At 34.2% G+C, this 19918-nt stretch overlaps 1 protein-coding gene across 2 annotated transcripts; it reads right to left on the reverse strand.

Annotated features, from left to right (window-relative positions):
• Positions 1–9474: 9474 nt before the first annotated feature.
• Positions 9475–19326, reverse strand: LOC103909971 (monocyte to macrophage differentiation factor 2-like). 2 transcript variants are annotated; one of them, XM_073949334.1, is made up of 8 exons: positions 19176–19326; positions 14978–15059; positions 14081–14241; positions 12866–12940; positions 11847–11948; positions 10927–10996; positions 10423–10612; positions 9475–10225 (listed from the first exon to the last, which is right to left on the reverse strand). In XM_073949334.1, exons 1-8 carry the CDS (start codon positions 19187–19189, stop codon positions 10218–10220), a joined length of 702 nt encoding a protein of 233 aa, XP_073805435.1. In that variant the 5' UTR covers positions 19190–19326; the 3' UTR covers positions 9475–10217. The 2 variants fall into 2 exon arrangements, with proteins under 2 accessions (XP_073805435.1, XP_073805434.1); XM_073949333.1 differs by lacking the exon at positions 9475–10225 and having other exon boundaries at positions 10283–10612.
• Between the last annotated feature and the right edge of the window lie 592 nt (positions 19327–19918).

A 19918-nucleotide genomic window follows, 5' to 3' on the forward strand; every position in this document is an offset into this window, starting at 1 on the left:
TGACAAATACTGCGCTTTAAGAAATGATGTTATGCAATCGGCTGATTGGGAATAGGCGTTTAATGTAATCTGGGCACTTTATGGAAAAAGTCTGTTAAGAACATGGCAGATCTCTATGAATTATTCAGTTCAGTGGAATGACTAATAGATTGTAGTCTCCTGAGGGTGTAAAGTAGGGCCCTCTACTGGGACATTCAGCAGCTCAGAAAGACACTGAAAACATCCTGGGAACAGCTTGTCTCATTTGTAGGCTACTTTGGAAATGTTAGTGTTTCATTTTTACTAGTAGAATGGATTGATTTCTTAGATATAAAGTTAAAAACCTAAAAAATGTGTCTTTTTTTTTATTTTGAAAAAAATAAATAAAGTGAAATTATATTAGAATTGCGACATCTGGTGGCGTTATGTTGGAATTACTCTCTTAAATTTTAATTAACGTAATACAGATCTTTAAAGGGGACCTATTATGCAAAAATCACTTTTGTGAGGGGTTTAAACACATTTGTGTGGCAACAGTGTGTGAATATATTCAGCCTAGCCATAGCTAATGGTAAAAATTAATTCATTTTATTTTTTATAATCACACTTTATAAAAGAAATAGCAGAAATACTTTGATTGACATTCTCAATTTGTATGTGTCATCAGAGAGGTAAGCCCCACCCATTAGTGACGATCTTTCCCTCATTAGCATGAAGAACCCTAAAGCCACCTTTTCACTGTACACGACAAACAACTTACTGGAGGACATTAATTTTCAATGGAGTAGTCCGGTATAGCTGCATGGAGTTACAATCATCTCTGCATGCAATTTGGATTTGAGATGCGGATCTGTTGAAATATTTGAACTCCTGTGACTAGATCATATGCGACCGGCAGTGTTGTCCAAACTGGTTCGAAAGAAATGAGAAAATGGAAGGTTTTTTTTTTGTTATTTTTTTAATCAGAAAAAAGTCTGATTATATATATATATATATATATATATATATATATATATATATATATATATATATATATATATATATATAAACATTTCTATTCATGAGTAATATTTATTTATTTTTTTTTTTTTGCGGCCTATTGAGTTTTTAGTTTTCATTTATTCATTCATCCATGTGAACGCACAGAGAATATGGCATTTGCATTTGCACTCCTTTATTTTGGACACCGCGAGAATCATGACAAAACTGAAAATTCAGTGCGACTCCCACAATGGGACATATTCAGACAGTCGTGTTCGATTGTCGTGTGCAGTGGAAAGTCAGCTTAGGTGAGAAGCAGACTTCAGCCACTAGAACCGGCATTTGTAGCTCCGTCCTCTTTTGAAAAGAGCACAATCTAATTAGAATTTAAAGCGAAAGTCACTAAAATTTGGGTCAAAGTCTAAAAGGGGCAGTTTCCGAATAATTATAGAAATGTTTTTGCGTGGTATTTTGAGCTGTAACTTTAATTACACACTCTAGGGACACCAGAGACTTATATCTTTTAAAAGAGGCATAATAGGTCTCCTTTAAATTATATTCACCATTGTCTTTCAATTGTGTTTTAATTAAATCACTTTTAAGTAACCTCTAATGTTCAAAGATGTACCTTTTAAAATATCATCACCATGGTGACAGCATTTGTTTTTAAAAGAGTATTTATATAAGAAGCAAGTAGAGGTTAAAATATAAATTCAACATTATTGCAACTCAAGATTTAAAGGTTTTTACAGTAAATGTGTTACCTACGATTTATATGCTTTATAAGTGTGTTACAACTCATTAATTTTCCTTTAGTTTATTTCTTTATTTGTCAGGGATCGCCACAGTAGAATGAAACAGTGGATGCCCTTCCAGCCGCAACCCAGTAATGGGAAACACCCATACACTCTCACTTTCACACACTCATATCCTACGGTCAATTTTGTTTACCTAATTCACCTATAGCGTATGTCTTTGGACTGTGGGGGAAACCAGAGCACCTAAAAGAAACCCAGGCCAACTCGAACTTGAACCAGTGACCTTCTTGTTATGTGGCAACAGTGTTAACCACTGAGCCACTGTATGCAATACTTAGTTTCTCTATACTTTTCATTCATTGACCCACATATTTAACTTTGCCGGTCCTACTGAACCCAACTAGTCTTCGCATGGGAGTCGGTTGCTCTAACAAAGAGGCTAAACGTTCACTGTCGTGAAGTGGGTTGGGGAGTCATGGAAGAAAGCCAAAGTGAACAGCGGACAAGGGGAGAACAGTGGTTGAGGATGGAGATTGGCACAAATTAAGCCCTGCTTATACGGGTCAAGGCACCAATGTAACCCCGCCAGTCCTACTGCACCGAACCCGCTCTTAGCTGGGATCGAACCGGCGACTCTCCGCATGGGAGTTGGTTGCTCTAACAAAGAGAATAAAGACTATAGCCTCAAACAACTGTCGCTAGAGCACCTTTAGAAGTAAGAGCGGTGATGTTTATCTGCACAGCACTTCACTAGCTGGCCTGCATTATACTCATCCCCCTAAACCTCACTTCCATCCGGGTCACGGCACCAATATAACCTAACGGTCCTACTGCACCCAACCCACTCTGAGCTAGGATCGAACTAGTGACTCTCCGCTTGGGTTGCTCTAACATCGACTTAAAGACCATGGCCTCTATCATTTGTTGCCAGAGCACCTTCAGCTGCCAGAGGAGTGAGGTTTACATGCACAGCACTTCACTAGCTGGCCTCCGTTACACAATGCAGGACTCAATAATGATTCAATAAGGAAGACAAACAAAGATGCTCTCTAGAATGATTAGTGTGAAATAACATGGTTTTAATACAAATACAAAAAACTGGGGCGATACAAACATTGCAGCAAGATCACAATCACAAATACCTTCATGTGAAAGATTCAAAAGACATTTTTAATGCAGAGTAAATCAGCAGTATGGCCAAAATGCAAAGCCTCTGAGTGTTCGGAGATGCACTCGAAATAGAAAAGGCACAAATGATATTTACACTGAGGTCAAGGTTAGGTTTCAAGTGAATTCAGTCATTAATACTTTTCAGAACTCTCCCCAAAATGAAGTAAAGAGCAGCCTGATGTGTGTGTACATCTGATAACTCTACAGTCTACATTAATACTACAGATTTAAGAAAGGTTTTTTTGGGTCAAATTGTGCAAAATCTTCGTAACTTCTTTTGGTTTGGAGTCAAAGGTAAACTAGAACTTTTTACTATCTCGGCATGTTAAATAATCATAAGTATTCACTGCACTCATCAATATTACCAGCAGCCATCCTGCATTTTTAAAAGTGAAGGGATGGAGACTTTTGTACATTCATAATGCACTAGCAAAGACAAATGCTCGAATATCATACAGGTTTCAATAAACTGTGTTGTTTGTAAATGTATATTAGTCTCAGGCTGACTGGCAGTGAAAGCTTTGTGATGGATGTAAACTGTAACTGTTCCTTCATACTGTGTCAACTAAAACAGTAAACACATTTGTCAGAAAGTGGAAAATACCGAACAAACATTATTCAACAGACAAAAAGCAGTCAACAATGGCAAAAACAGAGAACACTTCAAAAGTCATTTCTAATAATCAAGAAACAAAGTCAAACTCACTTTACCTCATTCAGTGTTCAGCAACACAGTAATATGTATACTTCCAAAATTAAACTGTATTGGCAAAAACTCTGTTACATTAATGATATAACACTTATCTTTAGAGTTCCCAGGTATCTACATTAAAAAAAAAATGAAACAGAATATCTACAAAAATATATATATATATATATTAAAGAATAAAAGGAGGGCTGAAGCAACTTCGAGATCAAACTGAAACCTTATTTTAGCCAAAAACAGCCCTTACTAACTTAAATCCTTAAAGGGATAGCTCACCCGCAAAAATGAATACACTTTGCTGTTGATTTACTCAAAGATTTTAGTGACTTTTTTTTTTCTTCAGTAGGACATTAAAGAAGATTTTTAGCTGAAATCGTCGTCCCTGTAATTCGTAAGTTAATTCAAGAGGTGTTTGTGTAACATTATTTACACCAATATTATCTATTCCAAAACATTAGCAAACAGCCATGAACTGATCATTTCACTTAATGAGACCTCAATGTATTATTGGAGGTCACAGGTATTAATTTTGTGGTGCCTGTATGTATTTTTGACTGATTTTATGAATTATAGAGGACCACAGATTCAGTTCAGGTGACCGATTATGCCTCTTTTTACAAGATGTAAAATAAGACTGTGATGTCCCTAAAGTGTGTATGTGAAGTTTCAGCTCAAAATACCATGCAAATAATGCTTTATAACTCTCTAAAACTGCCCCCTTCAGGTTTTTATCCTAATTGTGCCGTTTTGGTGACTGTCACTTTAAATTCAAATGAGATTGTGCTCTTTTTAAAAGAAGGGTGGAGCCTGTAAATGCCTGATCAGAAAAGTGGCAGATTCAAAAACAAGACTAATGCAAATGAGGGGGATACCATCACTAATGGGTGGGGCTTTCCCATACAAAGGAAGAATGGCAAAGTATTTCTGCAGACTGTTTTTATCAAGTGTGGGTATAAGAAATGGAATCAATTCGTTTTTACCATTATAAGCTGGTTATATTTACAGACTGTGGCCAACTTAGTTTAAACTCCTTAAACTCCTTATAAAAGGGATTTCTTTTGCATATAAAGCCCCCTTTAATGTTCTAATGAAGACTAGTCACCAACACATTAAAGTCTGAGGGTCTTATCATACACCCGGAGCGATAAGGTGCAAGATGTGCATGGCGTGATTTCTTGCTATTTTCAGCCCAGCGCAACTCAAATTTTCACGTTTTGCGTCACGTTGTTTCAATAGCAAATCCATTTGCACCACTGTGTAGACTCATGGGTGTGCTGGTCTCTAAAGGAGGTGTGTTAAGGCGCATAGTTGGCATGTTGTTATTTTATTCATTCATTTTCATGTCGGCTTAGTCCCCTTATTAAACCAGGGTCGCCACAGCGGAATGAACCAACAACTTATCCAGCACAGAACACAGAAACGCCAACTGAGCCGAGGTTCGAACCAGCGACCCAGCGACCTTCTTGCTGTGAGGCGACAGCATTACCTACTGCTTCGCCCTATGTTGTTATTTTGATTAACTAAATTTGACCGTGCCATTGACCAACTAAAAGCTGCTGTAACGTTCAGTGCAGAGCGCGTTAGTTATGCACCAATGCAGGTCCAGACAATTACACATTGCACATACTTAAACCACTACTTCCATGCCTTCTTTGCCTCAGGGGTGCTTTTTTCAGTGTATTTATGACAATTTGTATAGTGTTATTATTAGTAGTAGTATTATTTATTATATACATATTTATATTTGTTTTAATAAAAACAAGCTTAGATTTGTCCACCTTTTGGGTTTTGGAGAAGTCTGCATCACCATAAGGGGCAAAAGAATAGGATGTCTGTTTGGATATGACTCTGTTTATTTGACCACATTTCATTATGTTCATTCGTTTGCTAGAAATTAGAACTGAATTTAGAAATAGTTTTAAAAACAAATCTTTGAGCTTAAACTAAATTAAATATGTAGGCCTGGGTTGTTTAAACTCGCTCCTGGAGGGACGGTGTAGTGCAGATTTTAGTTCCAACTTGCCTAAACACACCTGCAAGGATGTTTTTAGAAAGCCTATAAAGAGCTTGATTAGCTAGCCCTTGTCTGATTGGGGTTGGAGCTAAAATCTGCAGGACACCGACCCTCCAGGAGCGAGTTTGGACACCCCTGATTTAGGCTAATGGATGTCTCCAGTGGAGTGAGTTTCCACCGTTTCTTTATCCATGAAAGTAAAGGAGTAAAGTAAAGAGTAAAGGTAAAGTAAAGAGAAAGTAAAGAGGACGAATGGAGGAGGCTCATTCTTTATCCTTGTGCTGCAGATGGTCTGTTTAACTGTTTTCTCATTAGAGTTCAGTTTTTCCTCTTACAAAGTCCACCATGTAAATAGCAAATGCAGCATGGTGCAACACAACTGACTCTTAAAGGGAATGGGAGATAAGACTCTGATTGGTTTAATGCACATTATGTTCAAAACACACCCATAACTCATTAAGAGAATAAGCACAACACTGTTGGACCATGTGCCGTTGCGCAAACTGTATTTTTTTATCCTTAAAATAGCAAAAGTGGATTCGGACACAACCTTTATGCTTTTGCACCATGCACTTTAGACTTTGCATCTAGATCGTCAAAAAAGAGCTCTAGAAGTACTATTCGTTGGGTGAACTTTCCCTTTAAAGTAGCAAAACGCACCAGTAAATCTATAAACATGTTCACTAATGCAAGATTTAAAATTTACTCATAAAAATAACAAAATGACATATTTCTGAAAATTACAAATGTAGTGCTTGTGAAATGTATAATCTCAACATAAATATCAAGCATTTGTAGCTACACAAAAAACATTACAACTATTAACCAAACACTTTCTATATTCATAATACATTAAATATTAGTTTTCAAGAAGTAAACCAAAAATAAATACACACTTTAAAAGATTCTGTTACATCCAGTTACCGTTACGAGTTTTATGATTGTAAAGGCCATACAAATTTAAGTACTTGTTTATACACTTCAGCAGTTCAAGAAATTAAGATTGCGCACTTTTTATGTTTGTGTGTGCGTTTGACTTGACTTAACAATCTGCCCCTGATCCACTATTAGCCCTGATTACATGACAAAAGCTCAAGTTATCGATAGTGTTCAAGTTTATTACCAATGTTAAACAGTTATTCAAATATGCATGGCCTAGGAAAACATAACACAAATAGAATAAATAAGAAACTGTGACGGTATCAGCCAGTGAGAGCAACCCTGAGAGCAAAAGCTTTGGCTGATCAGTGATCAGATGGCTAATTTACAAACCTTGACTGCTAGTAAACAGACAGTAAAAGTAAAATAGTAAAATCAAGCTATCCTGAAAGTGTGCTATCAATATCTATCATAATTAACTCATTCAAAACTTTATATTGTCAACATTTACACCCTCATTTAGTTCCAAACCTGTATTACTTTCTTTCTTACATTGGACACAAAAAATAGATGATTTATTGTTGCATTTCATGAGTTCACACTGAGCTGATGATTGATTATAAAGCTTGTTTGGCATGCTGTCATAAGATCCTCGAGCGCGGGGCTCCCTGCCGCTTGCAGGGCGAGAGGGGAGTTTGAGCTCAGGTAGATCTCGAGAATTCCCTTGCTGTAGTAGCTAATAAACAGATAGTGATTGCTCTTAAGAGATAAATACTTACTAGGTACATTTCTATGGTGCCGGATTAGTCAATTAACTTAAGTTGCATGTTTTTGGACGGTGGGAGGAATCCGGGGGAAACCCATGTGAGCACGGGGAGAACATTTAAACTCCGCACAGAAACGTCGGCTGGCTTGTTAGGCACTAGAACCAGTGACGTTCTTGCTGTGAGGCAACAGTGCTAACCAATGGGCCACCATTCCAGCGACCTAGGAAAGGAGGAGGAATAGGGGTGGAAGGTGGGATTTTTCAAATGAAGATGCCTGTTATATGGAACTTAGGGTCAGCCATTGTACACTCTATTTACAAATTATTTGGTGGATGCATGACAATTGTTGCACCTGTTGTTGTGGCTCCATGTATTATTTATGTACTTCAGTAAGAATATCTATTATTTATTATCTGGTAAATGAGGTATGCATGACACCCACTTCATCTGCTTTTATTAAATAGATTTTTATGATGAAGAGATATGCTTTGATGTATATATATATATATATATATATATATATATATATATATATATATATATATATATATATATATATATATATATATATATATATATATATATATATATATATATATTGTTTCAGGTATGTTAATTATGTCACAGAGTTTTATTAGCCAATGTCATGTACAGGTTAAGAACATTTTTAGAAAAATGCCATTTTGATACATATTTTGCCTTTAATTGTGTCTTATTGGGTAAATACAGTATAAGCAGTGAGAGGTTTTAACTTCAATCTATAATCATGCTTAAAAAAAACCCTAGCGGTTTTAAATTTAGTGTAAATAGCAGTGAAATATTTTACATATAAAACTAGAAACATACAGGTTTGGAACTTAACGGGCGTAAAGTATTATTTTTTTTAAGGTAAACTGTTTCTTTAATACAGAAGTTTGTTTCTAACACTGAATTTAAAGAAGTGAACTGCACTGTAAAAAGTGAAAACTTAATTCATGTTGGTGTAACAGGCTGAAGTAATTTAAGTTCCCACTTAATTTATTACGGTTTTTAAAACTATTTGTAATACGCAGCCTGATCTCACGAGAAAAGTATCTATTTTATGTTTTGTCAGTTTAGTGGCTAATTCGTACGAGTTCAATCCTATGAAAGTGTACGATTTTTAAAAGGAGCCGTGGCGCCCAACCCTGCCACTAAAACCAACCGTCATTGGGGGATAAGCAGATCGTACTAAAAGGAGCAATGAGATCATTTGATTTAAAACAAATTAGCCACTAAATCAAAAGGTTTCGAATTGCTGTGAGATTGCGTTGTAATATGGCATACAGCAGCTGTAATTATAAATAAAATTAACTAAAAAAAATTTATAAACAGAAACACTTTTATTTTCATATTTTCACTAGATGTTGATGCAGTAAAACTATTTGAAAAACTCCAAAAAAAAAAAAAAAAAATAGTCACACTTTACCATAAGGTTAAATTAATGTTAGTTATTGAATTTACGAACATGAACAAACAATGAACACATTTATTACAGTATTAAGGATTTATTAACTATTAAGGATAGTTAACATTACTTAATGAAAATACAGTTGTTCATTGTTAGTTTATGTTAAGGCAAAGTGCATAAACTAATGTTAACAAGCATGAATGTGGATTTCAAGAATGCATGAGTAAATGTTGACCTAAGATTCATAAGTGCTGTACAAGTGCTGTTCATGCTTAGTTCTTATTAGCAAACAATAACTAATAAAACCTTATTGTAAAATGGGACAAAAAAAAAATTTTAGTTGAAAAAAAAAATAGTTGAAGTAAGAATTATTAGCCCCCTGTTTATTTTTCCCCCAAGTTCTGTTAAACAGAGATTTTTTAAACGCATTTCTAAACATAATAGTTTTAATAACTCATTTCTAACAACTGATTTATTTTATCTTTGTCATGATGACAGTAAATAATATTTGACTAGATATTTTTCAAGACACTTCTAAACAGCTTAAAGTGACAAATTTAAAGGCCTAACTAGGTTAATTAGGTAAACTAGGCAGGTTAGGGTAATTAGACAAGTTACTGTATAACAATGGATTATTCTGTAGACTACTGAAAATAAATATAGCTTAAAGGGGCTAAAAAAATTAACTTAAAATAGTTGTTAAAAAATTTAAAACTGCTTTTATTCTAGCCGAAATAAAACAAATAAGACTTTCTCCGGAAGAAAAAATATTATTATACATACTGTGAAAATTTCCATGCTCTGTTAAACATCATTTGGGAAATATTTAAAAAAAGAAAAAACAAATCAAAGGGGAGCTAAAAATTCTGACTTAAACTATATATATATATATATATATATATATATATATATATATATATATATATATACACACACACATAATACAAAAGAAAAGAAGCAAAGAAGCCCCTCGTTTAAATAGCAGACTGTAAAAAGTAAGCTAGCTTAACTCTCTAATGTACTTTCTATAATTAAATTCAAAAATACATTTACCTAAAAGAAAAACCTAAAAATAGTTGTTAAGCTATGGAATGAAGTGACCCGTCCAGTCATGTTTGTCCCTGGACACTGTCTTTAAGCACTTGTGGCATTTTCCAAAGACATGACACATCCAAAAACAAGTACCAGACTAGCATAACACTAGAAGCATGAAGAACTGATACTGCGCACAGTAATACGGAATGTACTTTCATAACAGAAATACGATTATCTCCACAATGGCAGTGGCAGAATGTCTCAGTTTAAAAACACTACAGGAACACCTTAAAACTGTAGTCAAGTAGTTACTATCCAGGATGAGTGTGTTTACAAAAGATCTGGCAGTGATTTTACATTTGGAAAAAAAAAAAGAAAATTGTAAACCTTTACACAATGCGTCCATAGACTGGATCCTTTATCAGTCTCAGGATAGCACACGGCTTCAGGTCCAAAATGCCTGCAGTCTCACAAAGGCTAGTTGTAATTTCTGTGCTAGTTAAAGACCTATTAATGAGCGACAAGAATTAAATCAGTCAAGCTGTTGGCTAGCAAAAAACACAACAGAAAGAAAAAACAATGTAATACTGCGTATGCGTTAGATAGTAGTATGTTAGCACTTAAGTGGTATTCATATAAATAAATTTATATATTGAAATGATTTTGTGGTTAGGTGCATGCACATGTGTGTCACCGGGCCGTACTGGTTGGTTGATTGACAGGTGTGTACAGGTACTTCCAGATGGCATAGTAATGGATGCCAGCTCCCATTGCAACAAACAGGTGCCATATAGCGTGAGCAAAGGGAACAATTCCATCACTTTTGAAGAACGCCATGCCCAGCACATAACATCCGCCACCTAGCAGAAGCTCACACAGACCTGACCTGTCTGCCTGTAACGGAAACACAAAGCAGTTCAGTCAGTTATCGATATACATGTGTAAATATAATATACATAGTGGGACTTGTGGAGCTGCGCATCGATGCATGTGCTCTTCAGTGTTTGGACTTTCAGCAGTGCAAATTTAACCACATTGAACTGAACTAAACTGAACTGTAAACTGGACTGAGACCGTTTAAATGTTCTAAAACTTCTATGTTAAGCTGCTTTGACACAATCTACATTGTAAAAGTGCTACAGAAATAAAGATGAATTGAAAATTGAACAGTCTGTCAATGAAATTTTAATTGATATTAATTTTCTTACCATAGAGAGGATGACAAGAGCAGGAAAAACCCCCATTGCTATGTAACAGATCAGCTCGACAACTTTAAACCTGTCACAAAGACACACACACACACACACACACACAAAACACACAGCACAGAAAATGCCATATGTGTTTCTTAAAAGTAAATAAATACTTTCTGTGGTTTGCCATTAAAACAAAATATGATTCCACACAGTTTTTAGGTGTCTATGTAGGGTTGACACCCAGTGGTTGGACTAGGTATTGCATTTCCGGATCAAAACAAACGCAAGCGCAGGTTGCCAAATAGAGTATATGCCAAGCTAGTGTTTCTCCCCATACTAATAAACTTTCGGTGACCTGTTATTGTGAGTTTTTTTTCCATTTTACATGGTTCCTGTTACAGCATTGATGATGTAATGTAATTAAAATACAATCAGTTAAACAGACTTTGGCATTCAATTAGTTCAGGGGTGGCCAACCCTGTTCCTGGAGAGCCACCTTCCTGCAGATTGCAGTTGCAACCCATATCTAACACTTATCAAATTATCAAATTAACTAAAAATATTATCTTAAACTTTTTATAGCTAAAATTTTTTTTTTAACCTGATTATCTTTAGAAAAAAGGAGTAACAAAAAACACTTTCATGGTGTATTGTGGTATTTTTTTTACAGTGTAAACACCTTACTTGCATTTAAAATGCTTTATATGCATATATTACCACTTTTTAAAATTGTTGAATCTCTGCATTAAATTAAGTGCAAGACAGTTTAATAGGCAAGATTAAACATTTGGGAATCAGCATCTAAAGTTAGTAAGAAACAAGACCTGGATTTCATATAGCATATATGAAGCACAGTGGTATAAAGTTTTTCTTGCTGAAATTTAAAGAAAAAAGAAAGAAAAAAATGAACAGGTTGTTGAAAACAAGCTCACTTTTCATGGAAGAAGAAGACATAAGCAGTTCCTCCAGAGGCCATCACCCAGACAACCCAACGCATGTGGGCGGCCCATGGACCCAGATCCCGCAGCGTGAGCCTGCCATAAATCCATCAGATGCTTAATTAATACTACTTTGAACATTAAAATATATGTGAAAGTCTCACAGATTTATCCTCAGGGAATGTAAATTCTAAATATGCTGTAACGCTGTGTGGCTAAAGATGTCTGCCAAGTGAATAAATTGTATAAAAGGTACAACCAAAATTCAGAACTCAAGGCTAAACAACTGTGCTTAAAGAAGGTGGCAAAAGAAAACCCAAAAACACTAAATAAATTTTTTTTTTTTTTTTACTTTAATAATTATTTACAATGTCTATTAACTTTCATTCACTTAGAATTTTAAGCACATAGGAATATTACTGCACTTCAAATTTGGGTAACATCTGGGAAAAAAAAACAAGTTCACATTTTAATATTACAATATTTATGGACATTTTACATAATATGTTTAAAAGGACCAGCAATTCTAAAAATAATTTGGACTGCCATGAAATTTCAAATCCACTCAATTCAATAAGAAACAAAATGCTGTACATTTAAGCAACAAAACCTTTTTACAGAAATATTGGTCCTCCAATAAAAACACAATTCCCGATTCATACATCTTGAACTGTGTCTGAAATTGCATATTGTGTGGTAGAGGTACTAGATTTAGCTTGAAATAGATTTTCGAAAAAAGTTTAATCTATAAACTATGGATGTGTAGTTTTAATTACTTTACTTGTTTTTTTTTACTTAAATTATACTTTGGGTTTATACTGCGTTTCACCAAATATACAGTATGCAAATAGGAACGAACAGGCATGTTTAAACCTTTGCTCTTTACATTCTTATCCTTCACCACCCTAACAACTATAACTGTGTCCATTTATGATAGCCGCCAATCTCTAAAGCAGACTGAAAACTCCATTCTCAAAGTTCTTCACATTTCAACATTCATACATATTGCTCACCAAGGTGTGTAGGATGCTGCAATGAAGAAATAGATCACCATCCTGTCGCACATGTGGAAACAGTGCTCGACTGACCTAAAAGTAAAGTAAAGACTTGTTAGAGCTCATTTCTCAAAAACATACAGTCACTTTTGCCTGGGAAAAAAAAAAAATCTATATAGTTTATAATAGTTAAACAATGTGGTCAAAGTTGATATTGTGACTTTATTATATTATATTATATTATATTATATTATATTATATTATATTATATTATGTTATATTATATTATATTATATTATATTATATTATATTATATTATATTATATTATATTATATTATATTATATTATATTATATTATATTAAGGCGAGGCAGTGGCCAGTAGGTAGTGCTGTTGCCTCACAGCAAAAAGGTCGCTGGGTCGCTAGTTTGAACCTCAGCTCAGTTGGCGTTTCTGTGTGGAGTTTGCATGTTCTCCCTGCCTTCGCGTGGGTTTCCTCCGGGTGCTCCGGTTTCCCCCACAGTCCAAAGACATGCGGTACAGGTGAATTGGGTAGGCTAAATTGTCCGTAGTGTATGAGTGTGTGTGTGAATGTGTGTTTGGATGTTTCCCAGAGATGGGTTGCGGCTGGAAGGGCATCCGCTGCGTAAAAACTTGCTGGATAAGTTGGCGGTTCAATCTGCTGTGGCGACCCCGGATTAATAAAGGGACTAAGCCGACAAGAAAATGAATGAATAAATGAATATATTATATTATATTATATTATATTATATTATATTATATTTTATTATATTATATTATATTATATTATATTATATTATATTATATTATATTATATTATATTATATTATATTTTATTATATTATATTATATTTTATTTTATTATATTTTATTATATTATATTATATTGCATAGTATTGTATCATATTTTATTATATCAAGCTGAAGCTCAATAGTTTTATGATACAACAGAGGTACGAGGCTGTTACAAACTTTTACAAATATTTTTCATTGTCTTTCAATATGCCCCACTGTGACAAACCAAAACTACACAAACTCAAATGTCAGTTCAATTCAATTCTGCTTTAGTGAAACACATAATTTTATCTAATAAAACTAAAGGCATATTGCAACCCATCAGTCAAACATTCATGTCAAGTAGTATCTGGATTCACAGTACTCAAGCTTTATGAATTTTTAAAAAAATGGATCTGGCTCATATGAAAGCTTTACCGAAGATGGCTCTTTTTCCAGGAGACGGTGTGGAAAACTGTGGATATGATGAACAGGCTTGATAGTCCTGCCCCATAAAGCCATGCTGAAATCTCCTCCCAGTGGTCATCAGATAAGAAGTACAGTAAGATCCCACCCACAATGCTGGGAATGATCCAGAGCTGAAGGGGAAATCAGTCATAGATCATGATGTCAAATGTGGATGTCATATTTATTTTTAATACGCATCTATTATTAAACAACAGTTCATCTAAAAATGAAAGTTTAATTTAAAGGGATAGTTCAACAGAAAGAGAATTCTGTTATTATTTACTCACTTAAAATAATGCAGGGTTCTACATTTATCTTCATTTATGATGTCCCAACACAAAGCAATTAACAAATTTAAATGGATTGAACATGAAACAGTTATTCTCAGTCAAGAATTAAGTTGTTTTACTTCATTTTAAATAAGAAGACTGAACAAGTGACAGAAACATTTTATGAATGCTAAGTCTGCACCTTTTTTTACATTTTTACATTTGTTTTGAAGCTTTCTGTTGAACACAAAAGAAGATATATTGGAAAATGTCAACATCTTGTTTTGAGTAACAGATAGAAGAAATTCATAAGTTAAGAACAACTTTAGTGTGAGTAAATAATGAAGGACTTCCATTTTGAAAATCGATTTGAGTTGGCACAACGTAAAGGAATTAAGTTACCTTATTCATTTTTACTAATTTAAGTGGACTGAAAATAAAACAAATAAGTCGCCCCTCTAAAAAATCTAAAGAATTGTGTTGTTTCAGCTTAATTTAAATAAGTAGTTTAAACAAACAGCAAATGTCATTGAGTAAGAGCATATTTTCTCTTTTTTTTGGTGAACTATCCCATAAAAACAGTAAACACACAACTTACAGCATGTGTGGCACAGTTAGCAGCGTGCTCATATTCCGTGGGCTGATATCTCTTATTATAAGGTGCACGATTGTTCATAAACCTAAAATTAAAAAAAAAGGTTGAAAGTAAAGAATAAAGTGAAGCTACACTCTCAGAAATAAAGGTGCGCGAGCTGTCACTGGGGAGGTACCTTTTTAAAAGATACACATTTGTACCTAAATAGGTCCATATTAATGCAATAAATTGTAGGTACTATACTTTGAGTACCAATATGGACCCTTCAAGTATAAATGTGTACCTTTTGAAAATTTACCACCCCAGTGACAGCTTATGTACCTTTATTTCTGAGAGTGTATTTACTCACAAACAAACAAACAAACAAAAATCATGCTTAATATACAATTACATTTTTGTGTGTGTTAAAAGAAGTCTAATAGATGTCTAATGGAGATTTAAATATAGAATTCTTGGCTAAAACAAGGCTAAATTTGGGCTTGCAGTGAAAATGTAATAGATGTATAAGAATGGCTCAAAATTTACAGTAGTTAAATTTTAACTGACAGCCCAGATTTAGCCCCCTTTTAGCTCAAATGTTAAGACGTCTCCCAGCAAGCATTTTTTTGCTTTTAAAAGAAGTCTAATAGAGGTCTAACAGACGTCTAAACATAGTCAGCTTTGTTAAAGCAAGGCTAAATTTGAGCTGTCAGTGAACATCTAATAGACATCAAAGAAAAGGCCAAAACTAGACTAGGCAAATACCAAAAAATGAACGACTACCTGTGTGAAGTCTGTCTAATCTGTATTTGATGACTAGTTTTAATCTAATCTTAGATGTCTATTACAGTTATAGTGACAGCCCAGATTTAGCCCCCTTTTAGCTCAAATGTTAAGACGTCTCCCAGCAAGCATTTTTAGTTTTTAAAAAAAGTCTAATAGAGGTCTAATAGATGTCTAAACATAGACAGCTTTGTTAAAACAAGGCTAAATTTAAGCCGTCACTGAACATCTAATAGACATTAAAGAAAAGCCCAAAACTAGACTAGTCAAATACAAAAAAAAGAAATAAATAAAAAAACAATGAATGACTACATATGTGAAGCCTGTCTAATCTATATTTGATGACAAGTCTAGTTTTGGTCTATTCTTAGTTATTATATTTTCTTAGTTATTATAATTATATTCTTAGCCTATTATATTTTCAATCACAACCCATATTTAGCCCAGTTTTAGCCAAGATGTTTAGATGCCTCTCAGCAAATATTTTTTGTTTTTAATTAGGTCTAATAGACATGTAAAGAAAGATGGCTTCGTTAAAACCAGGCAGACATCGAAGAAAAGCCCAAAACTATTGTCATCAAATACAAAAAAATAACGTATAATAACATATAACATATGTGAAGTCTGTCTAATCTGTATTTGATGACTAGTTTAGTTTTGGTCTATTCTTAGATGTCTATTATATTTTCACTGACAGCCCAGATTTAGCCCTGTTTTAGCCAAGATGTTTAGATGTCTCACAGTAAGCAAGTCTAATAGATGTTATAACATACACGGCTTTATTAAAACAAGGCTGAATTTGAGCTGTCTGGAAACTTCAAATAGACATCGAAGAAAAGCCCAAAACTAGACTAGTCATCAAATAAATAAATAAAAAATAATAATAATAACCTTAAATTCTCACAGAGTTTAAATGTAGCCTTGCTTTAACAAATACATCTACGTCTAGATGTCTTTTAGACGTCTAAACACAAAATTGCTTGGTGGGCTATTAGACACAACATTGCTTTGTGGGATGTTTTGCATAGCTAATCAATTCAGCAAATCAACACACACGCTAATCTGTACTTATTTTGTTTTATTTTTATTCTTAAAAAGCATTTCACTCCCTTTGATAACAATGCAGTTCATGCTTGAACATTATGAGAAGACAAATCTGCTATTTTCAATACAAATTACAAAAAAACTGATATGACATGGCCATTTTAATCCATCAAATATATGCATGATTGTGTTTTAATGTAATTACTGATTATACTTTCCTCATAAGTCTAACAATCATGTGACCTGTAATATTTTTCAGTTGGTGGCAGCTGATAACCAAAGAGAACCACAGCAGAGGAGTCTTTCATCCTTTCCACACATCCCTGCACACTGCTGATGTCACCGTTGGCATGGAAACATCAGACTGTGACGGAAAAGGAATGAGGATGTGTGTGGTTTCTGTTTTACCCCAAACGTGACACTTTTGAATGTGAGACTACTGTAAATACTCCACATTACTGTTTTTGGTGGTAAACAGAACAACTTAATAATCTTAAAGTGATGCAGAGGTGAACATTATGTGCCAGTTTAGAAGTGGAAATGTTGAACTGTGCATTACTGAGAGAATGAATAATTTTTTATAATGCTATTCTCTCACATAAGAGGGCTTAAATAAAAAGAATCAGAATAGAAAAATTAACGGTGTTTATTTATAGTTATTTATTAACACCATTACATTTACATAATTCATATAAACTGCACTTTAGTCCAACAAAGTTGATATAATATATTATAGTGATGTTATTTACAACATTCAGTTCAAAGCATATGCTATAACCAGTGGCGAACTTAACCAATAAGCGAGGTAATCAGCCACATAGGGGCCCAGGAAATTAGGGATGCCCCGAACGCCAAGAATCCTACATTAATCATATACAGTAGCTCTTATATAAATATTCTATGTTGTTAAATCTGTCTATAACCATTAAAATTAACACTATTACTTCTTTTCAAAACCTAGAGGCCCCCATGAATAGTGGAACGTTCCTTCCGTACTGAACATAAACATATTGAAGTCTAACACAAATGGCTAATTAACTGTATAGTTTGTGTACTTTTTTTTTTGTAAATTTATTTTATTTACATTAAAAAGATAAAAGCTTCCACTTAAAATATATCTTTAACATGCAGTTTATTTACATAAACTAATATAGAGGAAAAAAATTCTATAGAGAAAATGTTTGGAGTTAAAATGTTACAGCCCCCTATTCACTAAGTCCACCCCTGGCTATAACCCACATCTGTCCCAATTTCTATAGTTAGTAGCCTAAATAACATGGCCTAAATCTGTGGTATTCTCTATATTAGTCACTGGTTCAGACATCATCACCTTGGAATTAAGGTTCCATCTGCACTCTCAATGATTTTGAGATTATGAGCTTTAAAGTTTTTGTATTCCATAGCAAACAGTATGAGTGTAACATTATTATTTTATATAAAAAAATGAATAAAAAGTGTTAAAATGTAAATTTATTTAAAAAAAAACAATGTAAAAAGTTGCCAATTAATAATAATGTCAATAACTCCATTTTGACAAACGTCAGATAGAACCTTATAATTCTAAGGTGACGGTTTACTACAAATCCCCCTAAAATAAATTAATCTTTTTGTATGGATATCTATTTTATATGGAACACTGTAGTGTAAAATTGAATATATAGCCTAATACAATAATTTAATAAGTCAGACCTCGGTTATTTAAATGAACACAATCACAAACATTGTATTCACATTCTATTTTAACACAAACACAATCTAAACCTTTTAGAAATTGAAGTTTACACAATATACAAATTTAATTGCAACCATAAACCAATGTTTATAGAATTTAAATCAAATATTCAGATAAAAAAGGCCAAAGAAGCATAACGATGTTAACTTAAAAGCCTAATAAGAGGCAGCCAGACATCAGCATCACTCAGAATGTCTCTTCCCATTAGCACTTGCTATCAAGCACATCCGCACGGATCCATGGATAACCCAATCTGATCCAGATGTCAGCTGTTCGTGCGTTAATGCATCTACCGAGCCCCTGAGATATCTACAGCATGTTCCCAGTGTAGATTTCAATCGAATTCGAGCAATAAATTCAGCTTTTACAAAAACACCACCACTCCCATCAACATCAGTCAGCCAGCGCGTAAATCCGTCAAGGAAACATCGCGGTTTTTATAACGAACACTCGTTTATAAAGGAAAATCCCCCTCATAAACACTGAATAGAGTTGACAGTTTGAACATTAAAGATTTAAATGCACGACGCAAACACATTAACGCCATTCTGTGTTGCGTGGGTGTCACAAAAGCGACATTGTTTATAACGCCTTACTGGCTCCATTCAAAACTCAATTTACATCAACACATCTCCCCCCGGTTTATCTCCCACATTTACTTACCTTACAAGTTTCATTTAAACGCGTGCAATAAAACAGTTCGACGAGTCTAGATGAAAACGTCGGGAAAATGCAGCTTTTGGAGCTTATTGTAGTCGTCTATGAGCGACTGACTGATGTATTAAATGCACAAGCTCTGGAACATCATCCGAGTGATGAACCACACAGCGGAGCGATCATTACGAGCAATAATCCGGAAGTGGAGCGCATGTAACGGGTCTCCCTGCAGTCAGAAACGTCTGGAGTGGATCATCCGTGTAGGATGGAGGACGGTTTATATTATGCTTTAAAAACAGCAGGCACTAGACATATGCAAACTGAGGTATTAAATAAGACTTCTACTAAACTAGACTTAACTCCAATTCTGAAATCAGGACAAACGCGGATTCAATTTGCTAGAGCTTCCATTTTAAAAATCGACTGCTTAACACTATAGAAAAATGAATTTGTAATGATATTAAACCACCAGTTATCACTTGGGCACAAACTAGTGATATTTTCAGGTTTACTTGCCACCAACCTGATTTCAACAAGTAGGACATATTCCTAGAGTAGCATCCATGTTCATACTTTAACAATCCAATCAGAATTAGAAGATACATTTAGGGTTTAAGTTAAGGCTAGGTTTGATTTACGCACATATGCTTAATCCAACTATTATTCACCTTTGGTTTTGGAAGTTTCTTACACTTATTTAAGTTGAGGATAGGGAATAGCTATAGATTACTTTTTCCAGGATCAGACAA

The sequence above is a fragment of the Danio rerio genome, chromosome 1 (genome assembly GCF_049306965.1).
Source record: "Danio rerio strain Tuebingen ecotype United States chromosome 1, GRCz12tu, whole genome shotgun sequence".
Taxonomy (NCBI): Eukaryota; Metazoa; Chordata; class Actinopteri; order Cypriniformes; family Danionidae; genus Danio; species Danio rerio.